The 13942-nt window shown below is 38.3% G+C and overlaps 3 protein-coding genes across 6 annotated transcripts; 2 read left to right on the top strand and 1 right to left on the bottom strand.

Moving 5' to 3' along the window:
• Positions 1 to 4640, top strand: PGL1 (6-phosphogluconolactonase 1). The gene is made up of 4 exons (XM_059591846.2): positions 1 to 218; positions 1101 to 1300; positions 1381 to 1516; positions 4052 to 4640. The coding sequence occupies exons 1-4, from the start codon at positions 198 to 200 to the stop codon at positions 4541 to 4543; spliced, it is 849 nt and encodes a 282-aa protein (XP_059447829.1). The 5' UTR covers positions 1 to 197; the 3' UTR covers positions 4544 to 4640.
• A 930-nt stretch (positions 4641 to 5570) lies between these two features.
• Positions 5571 to 9798, bottom strand: FLN2 (fructokinase-like protein). The gene is made up of 5 exons (XM_059592157.2): positions 9597 to 9798; positions 8885 to 9219; positions 8146 to 8789; positions 7054 to 7525; positions 5571 to 6039 (listed from the first exon to the last, which is right to left on the bottom strand). The coding sequence occupies exons 1-5, from the start codon at positions 9635 to 9637 to the stop codon at positions 5813 to 5815; spliced, it is 1719 nt and encodes a 572-aa protein (XP_059448140.2). The 5' UTR covers positions 9638 to 9798; the 3' UTR covers positions 5571 to 5812.
• A 299-nt stretch (positions 9799 to 10097) lies between these two features.
• On the top strand, positions 10098 to 13370 carry LOC132177778 (Dihydropterin pyrophosphokinase / Dihydropteroate synthase). Of its 4 annotated transcripts, none has more exons than XM_059590229.2 (3): positions 10098 to 10186; positions 11264 to 11378; positions 11674 to 13370. In XM_059590229.2, the coding sequence occupies exons 2-3, from the start codon at positions 11312 to 11314 to the stop codon at positions 13143 to 13145; spliced, it is 1539 nt and encodes a 512-aa protein (XP_059446212.2). In that variant the 5' UTR covers positions 10098 to 10186; positions 11264 to 11311; the 3' UTR covers positions 13146 to 13370. The 4 variants fall into 4 exon arrangements, with proteins under 4 accessions (XP_059446212.2, XP_088371921.1, XP_059446214.2 ...); XM_059590231.2 differs by having other exon boundaries at positions 10119 to 10186; positions 11301 to 11378; XM_059590230.2 differs by lacking the exon at positions 10098 to 10186 and adding an exon at positions 10217 to 10364.
• The last annotated feature ends 572 nt before the right edge of the window (positions 13371 to 13942 follow it).

Raw genomic sequence — 13942 nt, 5'->3', positions numbered from 1 at the left:
AGTGGATCTAGGAATTAGGATGGAGGGATTTTCCGAACATCGCTTGTAAGAAACACAGAGAGAGAGAGAGAGAGCGAAGTAGTTTAATTATTCAGTCCCTGTCTATCTAGTTTTATCCGTTTACTTTGAAGAGAGAGAAAGAGTTTTTATTTTTTTGTGCGTGTGCGTGTACGTGTGTGTTTTGTCATAGTCATCGGATGCACGTGGAAGCCCAGAAGGTAAAAATTCCTCTCAAATTCTTTTGAAGGTTTGGTTAAAACCAGAGTAAATGGATTAGAGAATAATCTTTCTTTTCTTGCGTAAGTATTATATATAGTAATTTCCTTTGCATACTAATCTTCCTGCTTCGTCAGTTTCTTACTTCTCTCTGCCACCCCTCTCTTCTCCTTCTTTGTAAGCATTTATCTCTTATTGTATTTTTGTTCTCCTACGCATTGCAGCCAGTGTCAGGAATCTTAGATTGCATGGGATTGTTAGTGGTCTTTTTCTTTTCAATTCTATTTTTTTTTAGTTCCTTGGTGTTCAGGAATCTTAGATTGCATGGGATTGTTAGTGGTCTTTTTCTTTTCAATTCTATTTTTTTTAGTTCCTTGGTGTAATGGGGTTGTGAGTTGAGAACGTTTTATGATCCGAGTATGTTTCTATATGTTTTGAAATGTGTTTCTTTGACTTGATTTCGGTTCCTTTGCGTTGATCTCTGGAGTATAATTATCATACCCATTTGTTGGATTGCCTTCTTGTCGTCAATTTTGACTCCATGCACAGAGGGGTTTGTGTTACCACATAGTTCATGATTTGTTTATAGAATTTCTTTTTTTTTTTTTTTTTTTTTTTTTTTGGAATAAATCCACTGTCATGGACTCAATAGAATATAAATGATCCAGATTGTTATGTTCCCCTGTTATAATTCGATATGCTTATGAGCTGCAAGGAGGGTCGCTATTTCATGTTCTGATCCATTTTCTTCTAAGCAATTATCAATGTTCTCTTTTCATATTGATTCTATTTAGTCTTTCTTTAAACCATAAACTGAAGGTGATATTGTATTTCAAAAATGAACCAATCTGAACTTCGGTTTCTTGTTGTTCTTCTGTTTCTAGGCTAGCGCTGTTAAACTTGTTGAAAGCATGGCTGTCTCTGGGGCTCGTAATGAGAGAGGGGAGGTGAGGATCCATGAAAGTTTAGATGAGCTTAGCACTGATTTGGCATACCATATTGCTGAATTATCAGAGGCATCAGTGAAGGAGCGGGGTGTCTTTGCCATTGCGTTGTCTGGTGGTTCTCTCGTTGGCTTAATGGGGTAACAAAGCCTTCCTTTTGCTGCCTGGTTTCCTTAGTTTTATGATTTTGGTGCTTTTGTTTAAATACATGATGAAACAGGAAACTCTGTGAACCTCCTTACAACAAGACTGTAGACTGGGCTAAGTGGTATATATTTTGGGCTGATGAGCGTGTTGTGGCAAAAAATCACGCTGACAGCAATTATAAGCTAGCTAAGGATGGCCTATTGTCCAAGGTTTGAACCTCGACTTCATCTATTCTTCTTTCTTTTTTACTTTACCTCTCCATATGTAGGTTTGTGTTTGGTTCTCAGAGAGGTTGAAGGGGGATGAAAGTAAATGCTTCAGATCGGATGTCTTCCTTGAGCATTTGTATGTTTTTTGTTTCCACTCATGGGCGGAACTAGCATCTAGAGTTTGTTGGGGGGGCATATATGTAGGGGGCAAAACTATGTAGGGGGGGCATATTACATCTGTAGGGAGCACAAAATGCCCCTATATATGTAGGTTTGTTTTTTTCTACATCTTGTCATCAATTGGCACAGCCTTTAATATGTTAACCCCTGGAAGAAAAAAAATGATACTGAAAAGGGGGAGAGTTCTTAGAGGTACTTAATGGAGATGACATAGCTGCCAAAAAAAAAAATCTAGGGAGAATTCTCATGGAACGGTGGCCTAGAGGAAGTAACTTTCTAATGTCAGTCCTTGCCAATGTTTTGTGTGTGAAAGAGGATAGTTTGTTTTTGACAGTTAAGTTGTTGGTTGGAAGTAATTTCATGGTTTTTCATGCTTTGAGTTCATGGATCTTGTAGGTCTAGAGTACCAAATACAATCTGACTACCATCATGGTGCAAACCTTATGATGGTTATTTCAATTTTCTCTTCTTTTAGTCATTGACGTGATGCTGTCTACCAACATCTTGGTTCAGCTGATATTGGCAACTTGCACTGCAATTGGGCCAGAGTGACGTTTCCTTTTGTTTTTTGTTTGATATAAAAAAAAAGAGTTTTGTTGTAATAAAGGTGGTTTATTGGCTTTCATGTTATTTTTCTAGACTCCTTGGGAATCAGTGAAATACTTCTTTTATGGAAAACTGATTCCTTGCTCTTTCCCACAGAGAAAAGAAAAATGATTCTTTTCATCAAGAGCTATTTTTTATATCATGAACAGAGTCATTGGTTTTAAATTTACAAATCATTTGAGACGCTCACTTTGAAATGATGTTTGATAAATTACCTTGATTAGGATATTCTCAATTTTATTATTATTATTATTATTATTATTTTTTGTCCCCCTGTTGATTGTGTTGTACCATACTCAGAACTACTGGTTTTTAGAAAGTTGGCCTGGAGAGTGAATATCATGTAATTCAACATCATCTTACAGTAATCTTTTGAATGACTAATTAGTGTATCTGAATGTGCTCAAGCATCTTGTTTAGCTACACATGCCCTTTCGTATGACCACAGAGCTGGTCCTTACAAGGTTCCTTCAAATGTCAAGAAAAGATGTTTTCCTGTCAATAGCTTTGGGTTTATATGCAAAATGAGGTGTAAGCTCTATGTACCTCTAATTGGACAAATGTTAGGCTGTCAAATCTTGTAGCTATTGCAATCCTTGCTTATGTGGTTCATGGAATAAAGCCTCCTAATTTTGTTTAAGTTACTTTTCAGGGAATGTTAAACATGAATTTGTAGCATTGTTAGCTATCCCACTCCCGGAGGTACAAACTAGTTTTCTACTTCTTATTAAGTGGCGTGGACATATTGAGTCCCATGTATAATGAAGCACGCTTCATACTTTTGGTAGAATTAGTTTTGTTTATCAAGCTTGTTGGCTAGTATGTCTTGGAAAATGCCTAGCAGAAAAGGTCTCATCTTCTTACATATCTTACATAATTTTTAAGTTAAACCATTCTTTGTTCTTTTGATGCATCTTGGTATCCTCTGCAAACTCAGACACATTGTAGGTGATTGAGACTTGAAGGTGGGTGTCGACTAGCTTAACCAGTATAGTTTCTTGACATCGTACAAGAGGCATGGAGTTTAATAAATCTTAAAGCTGATATCAAACCTTTAAAGAGACCTAAATAAGGTTAATAAACTAAAAGCTTATATGGAAAACTAGAGCAATCATGATTACATATATGTATGTTCTGCATTCAGGCTTAGGTTAGATTCATTCGTACTATTATATGCTGGCATGTCTTCTACTTTTGTGTGGTCCAAATGTACTAGATATACCTTTACCATTTGACTGTATACGTGTCCTGTCTTGAGACATAATGGTCTTCCAACCAAAAAGCAGGAGGAACTAGGATACATCTTGGAAATAACAATGCGAGGTGTTTTGAAGATCATGAGAGGCTGATGGAAGAGCTCAAGAACAGTTTGGTTAATTCGCTTTATATATGGACAGGGGCATATTATATTTCCCACTTTTCTAACTTTTCTGATTTTGTCGATTTTTGTGCTTCTTTTAATACTTAAAGGGGGTTACCTTTTGTATATATCTTGTGTATTAGGGCCGTGTTCCTCTATGCTTATTAATGATATGCATTATTATTAATATATATAAAAATAATAATAATAAAAAATAAATAAAATAAAATAAAAAACAAGAAATAGGAAAAAGGATCTATGAATTTACTGGGATGTTAAAGTCTTATTTCCATGTCATGAAACTCATTCATGGTTCTGCTTTGATCTGTTTCTTCTTCTTCACCAATCATTTAAATTCTCATTAGATCATTTGCATTTCATATTTGCAGGTGCCTATAGTTCCCAGTCACGTGCATTCTATTAATGATTCAGTGTCAGCAGAGGAGGCTGCTGATGACTACGAGTTTGGCATCCGTCAATTAGTGAAAACTCGTGTGGTGAGTGTGTCTGAGATTAGTGACTGCCCCAAGTTTGATCTCATACTCCTTGGAATGGGCCCCGATGGCCATGTTGCCTCACTATTCCCTACCCACTCAGTGCTCAATGAGAGAGATGAATGGGTAACTTTTATTACCGACTCCCCCAAACCCCCACCAGAGAGGATCACATTCACTCTGCCCGTCATCAACTCGGCTTCCAACGTAGCTGTGGTTGTGACAGGCGAGAGCAAAGCAGAGGCTCTACACTTGGCAATTGACGACGTGGGACCTGATGGCGTGTCACTGCCTGCAAGGATGGTCCAGCCAACGAAAGGGAAGTTGGTGTGGTTTTTGGACAAACCAGCTGCCTCAAAACTTGATTGCTCTCAATTTTCTGAGTAGGTTCAAGCTTGTCTTGCCCATGTGTATGCTTGTATGTAGTGGTGGGATTCGACCCTCGTGGATTATGTTCTTTTTCATTAGTTCCCGCCTTTTGTTTTGTTTTTATATTGTTTTTTCTCCCTCTTCTGGTTAAATTCTCCATCTTGCTTTTTCTTGCTCTCTTCTTTGGGAAGGGCTGAAGAAGCGTGATCATCCTTTTTTTGTAAGAGGAGATTAATAAGGTTGGGGCCTTCATGCAAAAGCTTTTGGAATAGCAAGTTCATGAAATTCAACAGCATCTTTTTCCTTTTTTATTTTCCCTCCCCATGCTCTTATATATATATACACACACACGCACATATTCTCCTGATTATGATTGTTATTAGTTTGCGTAGTAGCATAATGTCTACCAAATGATAAATTTGAGTTGAAACAGCAACATTACGAGAATGTAACATCAAGCTGTGGCTGACAACGATTGGGTGTTAAGAATTTGAGGGATCTTATGTCGATTTTCTCTATTTAAATTAATTGTTACTTTCTCTTGTTGGATCAAGAGCAAGGATTATACCCCCTGGACGCAGCAGCTTTGGCAAAATAACTAATTATATGAACATTTGGATTCTTGGAAGATACTGACACAAAGTCTACAGATTTTGAAGGAGAATATACCCTGCTCAATTAAGAAAGAAATTAAGAATAACACCCTGTAACTCCACCCATATCTTTCAAATATTTAAAGTGATCGTCGCTCGCAAATCTTTCAAGATAGCGACTATATTATATAAAAGCGTGTGGTTTTCAAATTCTACACGGATAAGATTAACACAACTTATTGTATTTTATTGTTGCTACCAAATGCATCACATCTTTCCCTTTAAAATGATATGTAAATGCCCCCACTGGACAGGTCGCAACTCGAAGCTGCAAATATGCTAAATTAGTGGATTGATGATTGGTTCTTTACCCAGTGTGGATTTAACCAAGTAAAAGCAATAAGCGTATAGCTATTATGAGCTGATCAGATAATCAGAAGAAAAATGAAAGAAAAAAAAAATGCAGGCGTAAGGCCGGAGACACCGGTTAATTTCAATTCTCAAGCTTAGCCTTTGATCATAGATGCTATCCCTACAATACAAAATTGGTGTTAAAAAAGTAGAGCAAAGACCAGAATCTCCACCAGTTTTCTAAAGGGAATAGTCATTCAGAGCTCTTTACAAGGGAAGCATTTTTCTCCGACTATCTAAGGCATGTAACACTAAACTATATTAATCAGTGCAACCACCCAAGTCAACTTACAGGCTTCAATGTGCGGTATTCCATTTCTGTTATTGACCTAATGCCATTTGGATCAGGGACAACTTCTTCCTCCATATCTTCTTCAGGAGGGAAGCCACGCGTTTGCCCGAGCAGCCATTGGTCTACAACCCCGCAGTTAATTGCATATTTGATTGTGTGCTCTATGTATCCTTTATCGGTAATTCGATCTGGCTGCACCGTCAACATTCTCAGGAGAGCTGGAAAGGTGTCAAAAACAGAATGCAAAAAGAAAGGTTTAGTTTGGGTGAAAGATCAAGCCTCATCTAGCTCCTCAAAGATCATTTCAAATCCAATGCATGAGAACAAATTGCAGCTAATTACCAGGAGGCATTGGTGTTGTCAAAGAATAAAAAACAAGAGCATCCAATTCATATTCGCACAATTATCTACCAGCCTGCCTCGTTTTCACATTTCATGTTGTGACAGATGCTTCTATCCAAACTAATTGATAAACCATATTATTCTACTTCTTGGCATAAGACTTTTTCACAGTTACCTCTCCAAACATTTACATGTTATAAAATCAGGTCATAAATAATTCAGATCTATAAAAACAACATTATGTAATCATAAATAATAATAAAATGAAATGCAACATTCTGTTAGAGATAAAGTTATTTACTAATATGTTGGAATATTCACAAGTGAGTGGTATAGTTTGTCAAGTGGTCGATTCCTTTTTTTTTTATAAGTAGTCGATTCCTACGGGCATGTAATAGTAACCAGAGCGATTGGTAGATAAATATTGTTTGGACCAAATCCATGTATCTCAACATGGTGTAGTAAGCCCACACAAAGAGACTTCCCAATGTGTTAATGTGCAACTTTTCATAAAACTGAGATCCGAACATTAGTGACTAAGAAAAGAAACTGCTCGCTATGAATTGCTTTCAAATGGTGCACCAAACTGCTGGCTTGAATCTATACCTTTCTCACCACAGAACCTCACCTATTCAGATAATTAGCTAGCACAACAATATTGGGCCTGTCGCTGCATTTCATATGTAAGCCACTACCCCACAAAAGGAGGTTGACTATATTATGTCACTCTCAAGGTTCTCTCTGAAGACCACTTGATTTCGATGATGAGCCACAGAAAATAGGTTGCAGTGAATGTGTAGTGGCAGCCACAGAAATGCAGGCTAAGCAGGCCTCACTTATATTAGTCAAAGTGATAATGCTGATAAATATGTGCATTTACAAGACTGTACCTGCAACAATGCCATCTGCAGATGCTGACATATCACAAGTGAAAGGAGTAATTGGGGCATCCTCCATCCCATTAACAGCGCCATTGTGCTCCTCGGTGTAGTAGTGTATCTTTGAAGTCCCATTTGTCACAAACAAAACCTTAAGATTTTCATGCCAAAGAGGTGAAACCACTTCAGGTTTATAATGGACAAACTTTGAGCTGGCATTATTTTTAGTGTCAAACTCCTCAGAGGGCTTGATCCCACATAGAAACTCAAGTTCTTGCTTAGTAACCTCAATAATATCTGCTAGATGCCACACCTGTTGTATAAACATCTTGGTCTCTTCGGTAGATTGCCATAGAGGCAATGGAAGGTTTACATCATAGAAAATAACTCCTCCCAGTTTCTTTGAGATCTTGATGGCCTGCAATGTAGTTGATCTCATATTTCGATCAAGCAGGGACTGCGTGCTGAAGTAGAACATCTTTGCCTGCATAATACATCATTAAAGCACTCTACAATTACTTGGAGCAATCTAGCCAGTCAAATTTGAACAATTTAATACACACACAGATGGGAGATGCATGCTAAACGAGGATGGAAACCCAGGAAATGCAATAACAGTATTGAATGCCACTAGTGAAACTTAGAGCACCAATTTTTTTTTTTTGACAAGTAATAATCAAGTTTTATTAAAAATAAAAAGAAGTAACATCTTCTTTCACTGTAAAGCATATGATATGTCAGTGATGTGCAATCAGACAAACTCCTATGAAGAGAGATGTTCAGAGAATCAACTGGTGAGACTCACAACATGCAGAAGGATGTATTTTCTGGTTTCCATAAAATTCAATTATCACCCCTGCCCTTTTCATAAGTAAAATAACAGGTAATTCATCAATAACCACACAACCAGCCCTGCAATATTTCGTTTCATCTTCCAAATTCTAAGAAAAACTTGGGTTCTCTATTATAACAAACCAAATATATAGCAATTCAAGCTAAACACATTGTTATATCACCAATGAACAGGATGACTTCTAACAGCTAAAAACAAGCACCATAAGTATGAGTGAAACTATCTCTTTGCACAGGACTGAAGCCTTGTACCTCCTTTAGCACATCAATATTGATCTCAGCCTTTGATAAAGAATCCTCTGCACAGGGTTTGATACAAGTCATTCTTAAATTAGCCCTCTTACCAATCTTCATCTGGGATACTGCTGTTGCCCTTTTACTATCAATGCGGACTGAGCGGGTTTGAACTTCATTCACATTCATATAATATAGCATGGCCTTACCATACTCATCATCTCCGAGTTTTCCCATGAAAGCAACCTTACCACCCAAGCTTGCAAGAGCAATCGCAACACTGCCTGCAGATCCCCCGGGAGCCCTCATAAATTTTTCAGGGGCCCAAAATTTATCCTTCATGCTTTCATGGATTTCAAAATCTATAAGTCTGTTGGCAGGCCTTCCTGAGGGCACAAAAGCATGTTGTGCAGCTCCAAAGCAACAAACAAGAGGAGGCCAACCATATGTATAGCTAATATCTTCTCCCTCCTCAATTTCCAACTCTAGGTCTTCCTCACTCTTGACTGCCTCATCTGCAATAAATGTAGGTTCTTCATGATCACTGACTTCTGTTTCATTGCCTTTATCCGCCACATCACTATCATCCTTCTTCTTGGTCTTCCTCCTCCTCACCTTCTTCTCGGTTTTCTCTTCCTCCAAGCTAGTAGACGCAGATGCAGCTATGAATATAAGTAAAATATAATCAGAATGAGTATATTTATATAAAGCATTTGTAGAGGGGGCAAAAAACCCATGTAACGAATAAGGGTAATACCCTTCCTTGTAGTCCTTCGCCTGGTTTTCTTGGAGTCATCACTTGATGCAGAAATGATGCTTTCATCAATTGTAGCATCACTAGCAGCCACCAACTCAGGGCTATCCTCCGGATTATCGGTGACTGCTTTCTTCCTAGTTCGTGTACCGGCACGTTTCGTAGTCCTGGTTGTTTTCTTCTTTACAACAGTCCCGTTTTCATCAGGTCCCTCTTCGCCAAATGTTTCGGCAGCTTTCCTCCTAGGAACAGCTGCAAGAACCCACTTATTTTGTAATCTAAAGTCCTGACGCTGCACAAAGTTCAGTGGCAAATAATTTGGCCATTTCGAATGGCACCTGCACAGTTGAAGGGGCCAAATTACTAGCATAATCCATCACCGAGGAGTTATTTAACATGAGGGTAGATGGACAATGGACTGTAACTAATTAAGGGTATTAGATTCCCATCAGATAACTTGGATTCTTCTTCATATATCCCACACTATAAACATCAAACAAAGAAAGAAATAAACTATATCTAACAAAACCCAGTCAAGATTATTTTTCTTTCCTTCTAAACTGTAATTGACATGGTCAGTCAAGAACAAAATGGATTTCTTCTCTGTACGGTATCCAACCTTGAAGTGCAAAAAACAAAAAACAAAAAAGAGATGGTTTTTAGATATACAATTAACATATCTACATGGTTAGAGAGAGAGAGAGAGAGAGAGAACCTGGGGAATGAAAGAAAATGGGTGAAAGAAAGAGACGCCATTAGACAGAGCTTCAAAGAGCTCCGTGTTGCGCAATTCAGACTACTGGGTGTCAGCCTTAGCCATGGCTGTGGCAAGTGAGAGTGGGTTTAAGAGGGAGAGTGGGTTTAGTGGATGAGGACCTGTTTTTGTCTGTTGAGCTTAAACGCACGCAGGCAAAATCTCAACTTGGAAAGCACTTGCTCTTATGATCTTATCATCAGCCGCTGCGTTTTAAGGTTTCTGGAACAAAACGACTGGCAAAGAGACGGCAGTTGTTTTAAGAAGGGGGAGAAAGACAGCACCACGTTTTATCGGCTCCGACCTAACAGAATTCCGTCAAGTTAAACGGAATTTGATAGCAAGATATCTCAGAAGTCAGAACAAAGAATTTAAACGGACTTTTATCAGTTTTATGCCTTGTTGGTTGAAGCGCAATCGGGTAAACGGCGGTCGTTTAATAAAAGGTACTCTTTCCTAATTCTCCTTCTCACCAACTCTGAAGCCTCTGTCTCGTTCTCTCTCTCGATGCAGCTCGTTCGGATTGAATATCTAATCGTCTCCCAGAAAAGGTTTTCATCTCTATTTCTTCATTTATCTTGTCATCTAAAAAAAGTTCATTTTTTTTTTCCTCATCATGCTTTCCTGAAGGCTAAAGATTACCGAGAAATTTAACCTTTGAAGTCACAGCAGAAATTCCCATCAGTTGAACTTGTGCTCAATCCATTTTCTGCTTTGAAAAACAATAATGTACGAATCCCAATAAACTTTTCTTGTTCTGTTATCGATACATTGGCTCTGCTGTAGAACTTTATGTAGCTTCGTTTGTCATTTGATTCTTTGGAACTTCGTTTTCTTCCATCATTTTAACTTTTGATTTGTGAATTGCAAATTCTGAGCTTCTTAGTATTAATAAGTGCTTTTGGAGCGAAAAATTGGGGGCTTAATTGAACTTCATAGCCCTTAAATTTGTTAAATTCCTTAAACGGATAAGTAGCTTGTGTAGATTAAGTGCAGTTCTTTTTTTGGTTCGAACACTTGCAATGCTACACTAAATAGTATCAGAATCACTGTCGTGGGGTTAGGAGTGAAACAGGAAATCCCACTTCTATTTTTTCTTTTTCTTTTTTCTTTTTTCAACAAAGTAAGGGACAAGCAGAAGTTTCTCTTATCATAAGGAATTAAATGCCAAGCAACGGTTAGAGCAGTTGGCTCTGATTTTCACATTAGTAGTTTTCTTTCTTAGGCTCTGTTTTGGCTGCTGGGCTTTTAGTATGCAGGCCAATGGAGAATTTTCAATTTCTATTATATAACCTTCTCATTTTTATCCCCTTTTTTTTTATGATAAGGAAATGGAAAGGAAATAGAAAGGAAATATACAAGAGAACACCTAACTAGAAATAGAAAAGAGATTAAAAAAAATGTCATGAAAACTGGAAATATGAAAACAATCGTAAGCAACTATCCACTGTAAAATGGAAATAAAATGCCTTTAGCGCTGGTATCATCCTCTCACCGTCTTCAAAGCTTTGGCCATTTCTTTCTTTCCAAATAGCTATTTTTATTCCCTTTATTGGTCAATGGGAACTCTTCTGATTTTAAATTATCTAGAAATGCCTCTCTTTTTTCATGCATTATAAACTGTGCAGACTGAGAAAAGGAGTATGATCTTGATTTGTTGAGCAGCCACTCCTGATATGAATACTTTGAAGCAGCTTCTGCACACCAAACATTGTTTCAGTGGTTTCACGAAGTACTGTAGAGGTAATGTAAGCTCAATTTACGAGTTCTGGACACCCAGCCTATTTTATCCATTGACTGACTAATAGATTTTGAAACAATTTGGTATCTAAATTGGGTGAAGTCATTGATTTACTTGAATGCCACCCAAACCAATAAACTGTAAGCAGCTCTCAGGGATAACCATGGCACATAGGAAATTAAGTATTGGTATTTGTGATGCATTTGAGTACAGAAAGAAGCTACATAAGCTTCCTTATCTTTTTGGGTAAATTTATCTGAGCCAGTTTCTATATACTTGTTTTCATCTTTCATGCAGCACTACGTGCTTCATACGTCCATTCAGCCCTAGATGCCTCAGTGGAAGTTCATTCTCCAGAGCAGGAAGTAGTGATTGCTTTGGGAAGCAATGTGGGGGACAGACTACATAATTTCAATGAAGCCTTGGAGTTGATGAACAAAGCAGGCATAAGTATTACAAGACATGCTTGTTTGTATGAAACAGCTCCAGCCTATGTGACTGATCAGCCTCACTTTCTCAACTCTGCAGTTAGAGCTATTACTAAATTTGGCCCACATGAATTATTGGGAGCGCTCAAGAAAATTGAAAAGGATATGGGACGTACTGATGGTATAAGGTATGGTCCAAGGCCAATTGACTTGGATATATTGTTCTATGGAAAGTTCAAGGTGCACTCTGATATTCTTACTATACCACATGAAAGAATTTGGGAGAGACCATTTGTAATGGCCCCTCTAATGGATTTGCTGGGATCATCTGCTGATTGTGATACTGTTACTGGTTGGCATTCCTTTTCACTGCATTCTGGTGGGATTTTTGAGTCATGGGAGAAAATGGGTGGTGAATCCCTTATTGGAAAGGAAGGCATGAAAAGAGTTTTACCCATTGAAAATGAGTTATGGGACTGGTCACAGAGAACCTCCGTCATGGGTATACTTAATGTGACTCCAGATAGTTTTAGTGATGGAGGGAAGTTCCTCTCTGTGGAGGCTGCAGTTTCTCAGGCCCGCTTGATGATTTCTGAAGGAGCTGACATGATTGATATTGGTGCTCAATCTACGCGTCCAATGGCCTCTACTATATCCGTCGAAGAAGAACTAGATAGACTAATCCCTGTTTTAGAAGCTGTTATTGGGATGCCTGAGGCAGAGGGAAAACTCGTATCAGTGGATACTTTCTATTCAGAAGTTGCTTCAGAAGCAGTCAGCAAAGGGGCTCATCTTGTAAATGATGTATCTGCTGGGCAGTTGGATCCTAACATGCTTAGGGTTGTTGCAGGCCTTAAGGTACCATATGTTGCTATGCATATGAGGGGGAACCCATCTACTATGCAGAATAGCGAAAATCTACAGTATGATGATGTTTGTCAGCAGGTAGCTTCAGAGTTATACTCGAGGGTTAAGGATGCAGAATTAGCAGGTATCCCAGCGTGGAGGATAATCATTGACCCTGGCATTGGATTCTCAAAGAAAACTGAACATAATTTGGACATCCTAATGGGATTACCAAACATTCGTGCAGAGATTGCGAGGAAAAGTTTGGCTGTGTCCCATGCTCCCATACTGATTGGACCCTCCAGAAAGAGATTTTTAGGTGACATTTGCTCTCGAACTGCTGCAGAAGAGAGAGATCCTGCCACCGTTGCTTCTGTCACAACCAGTGTTTTAGGTGGAGCAAACATTGTAAGAGTACATAACGTAAGAGATAATCTAGATGCTGTCAGTGTCTGCGATGCAATGCTGAAACAGAGGAGATCTGGCAATAGATGATCATTTCACTTTTTTTCTTTAGCGAAAATTTCTCTTTATATTTTTTTTCCCTCGACTCCAAGCACTAGAGTCAACTTACGAAAGTACATGGCATTTCCCAGATTCTGTCTTTTTCCATTTTCTTCTCTTTTTACCAATCTGTGTCTGTACTGAAAGTTGATCAAAATTTTGCTATATTGTTGTTATTTATTGGTGAGCTCTAATCCTCCCAATTTTTTTTTTTTTTTTTTTGGCCTACCTCTACTCTGAAGTTGTTCAAAATTTTGTTTTGTTGTTATTCATTGATAAGCTTTAGTAGAGTGAACCACCTTCTCTTTCGGTTGTCAATCGGCTCCACGTTGAAGGCGCAATGGACAGACTGCCAGCCATGGTGAAAATTGTAGGTGGTGTTGTTCAGGTTCAAGGCCTGGTGGAACATAGGTTTAGGCAAGAGACGAGGTATGAACCTCAATTAAAGTGAATGGAGAAAGTTGGCTAGCTTCAAGGAGTTGGGAGATTGACTGAGTTTGAGTCTACCAACATGTATAAACATCTTGGAAGAGACGGGTGTATATTGTTGTTTCATGACCGCATAGTTTCCTATTAAGCCACTTTCCTCCGGCAACTTCTTACAATTTTGGGAAGTAAATTGCAGCTTAAAGGCTCACAAACTAGGTTACCTGGAAATCCAGCCTCATCAAAATTGAACGTAAAACTGAAAATGAAAATGCAAATAACCCAGGAGTGAACTTAAAATAGAAATCATGGACCATTGTCCACCACAAAGTCTACTAGGCCATCCATGAAGCAGAAAGAAG

The sequence above is a fragment of the Corylus avellana genome, chromosome 4 (genome assembly GCF_965113065.1).
Source record: "Corylus avellana chromosome 4, dhCorAvel1.hap1.2, whole genome shotgun sequence".
NCBI classification, from domain to species: Eukaryota; Viridiplantae; Streptophyta; class Magnoliopsida; order Fagales; family Betulaceae; genus Corylus; species Corylus avellana.
Note: the sequence above shows the minus strand (reverse complement) of the source record. Positions and strands in the feature narration are given on the sequence as shown.

Excerpts from the sequence above, each read along its gene's own strand:
- LOC132177778 (XM_059590229.2), top strand. The coding sequence starts at position 11,312 with ATGAATACTTTGAAGCAGCTTCTGCACACCAAACATTGTTTCAGTGGT. Across the intron at positions 11,379-11,673 it reads TTTCACGAAGTACTGTAGAG|CACTACGTGCTTCATACGTC; the intron begins GTAATGTAAGCT and ends TCTTTCATGCAG.
- FLN2 (XM_059592157.2), bottom strand. The coding sequence starts at position 9,637 with ATGGCGTCTCTTTCTTTCACCCATTTTCTTTCATTCCCCAG. Across the intron at positions 8,790-8,884 it reads GCGAAGGACTACAAGGAAGG|CTGCATCTGCGTCTACTAGC; the intron begins GTATTACCCTTA and ends TTATATTCATAG. Across the intron at positions 6,040-7,053 it reads TGCAGATGGCATTGTTGCAG|CTCTCCTGAGAATGTTGACG; the intron begins GTACAGTCTTGT and ends ACACCTTTCCAG.
- PGL1 (XM_059591846.2), top strand. The coding sequence starts at position 198 with ATGCACGTGGAAGCCCAGAAG. Across the intron at positions 219-1,100 it reads TGCACGTGGAAGCCCAGAAG|GCTAGCGCTGTTAAACTTGT; the intron begins GTAAAAATTCCT and ends TTCTGTTTCTAG. Across the intron at positions 1,301-1,380 it reads TCTCTCGTTGGCTTAATGGG|GAAACTCTGTGAACCTCCTT; the intron begins GTAACAAAGCCT and ends ATGATGAAACAG.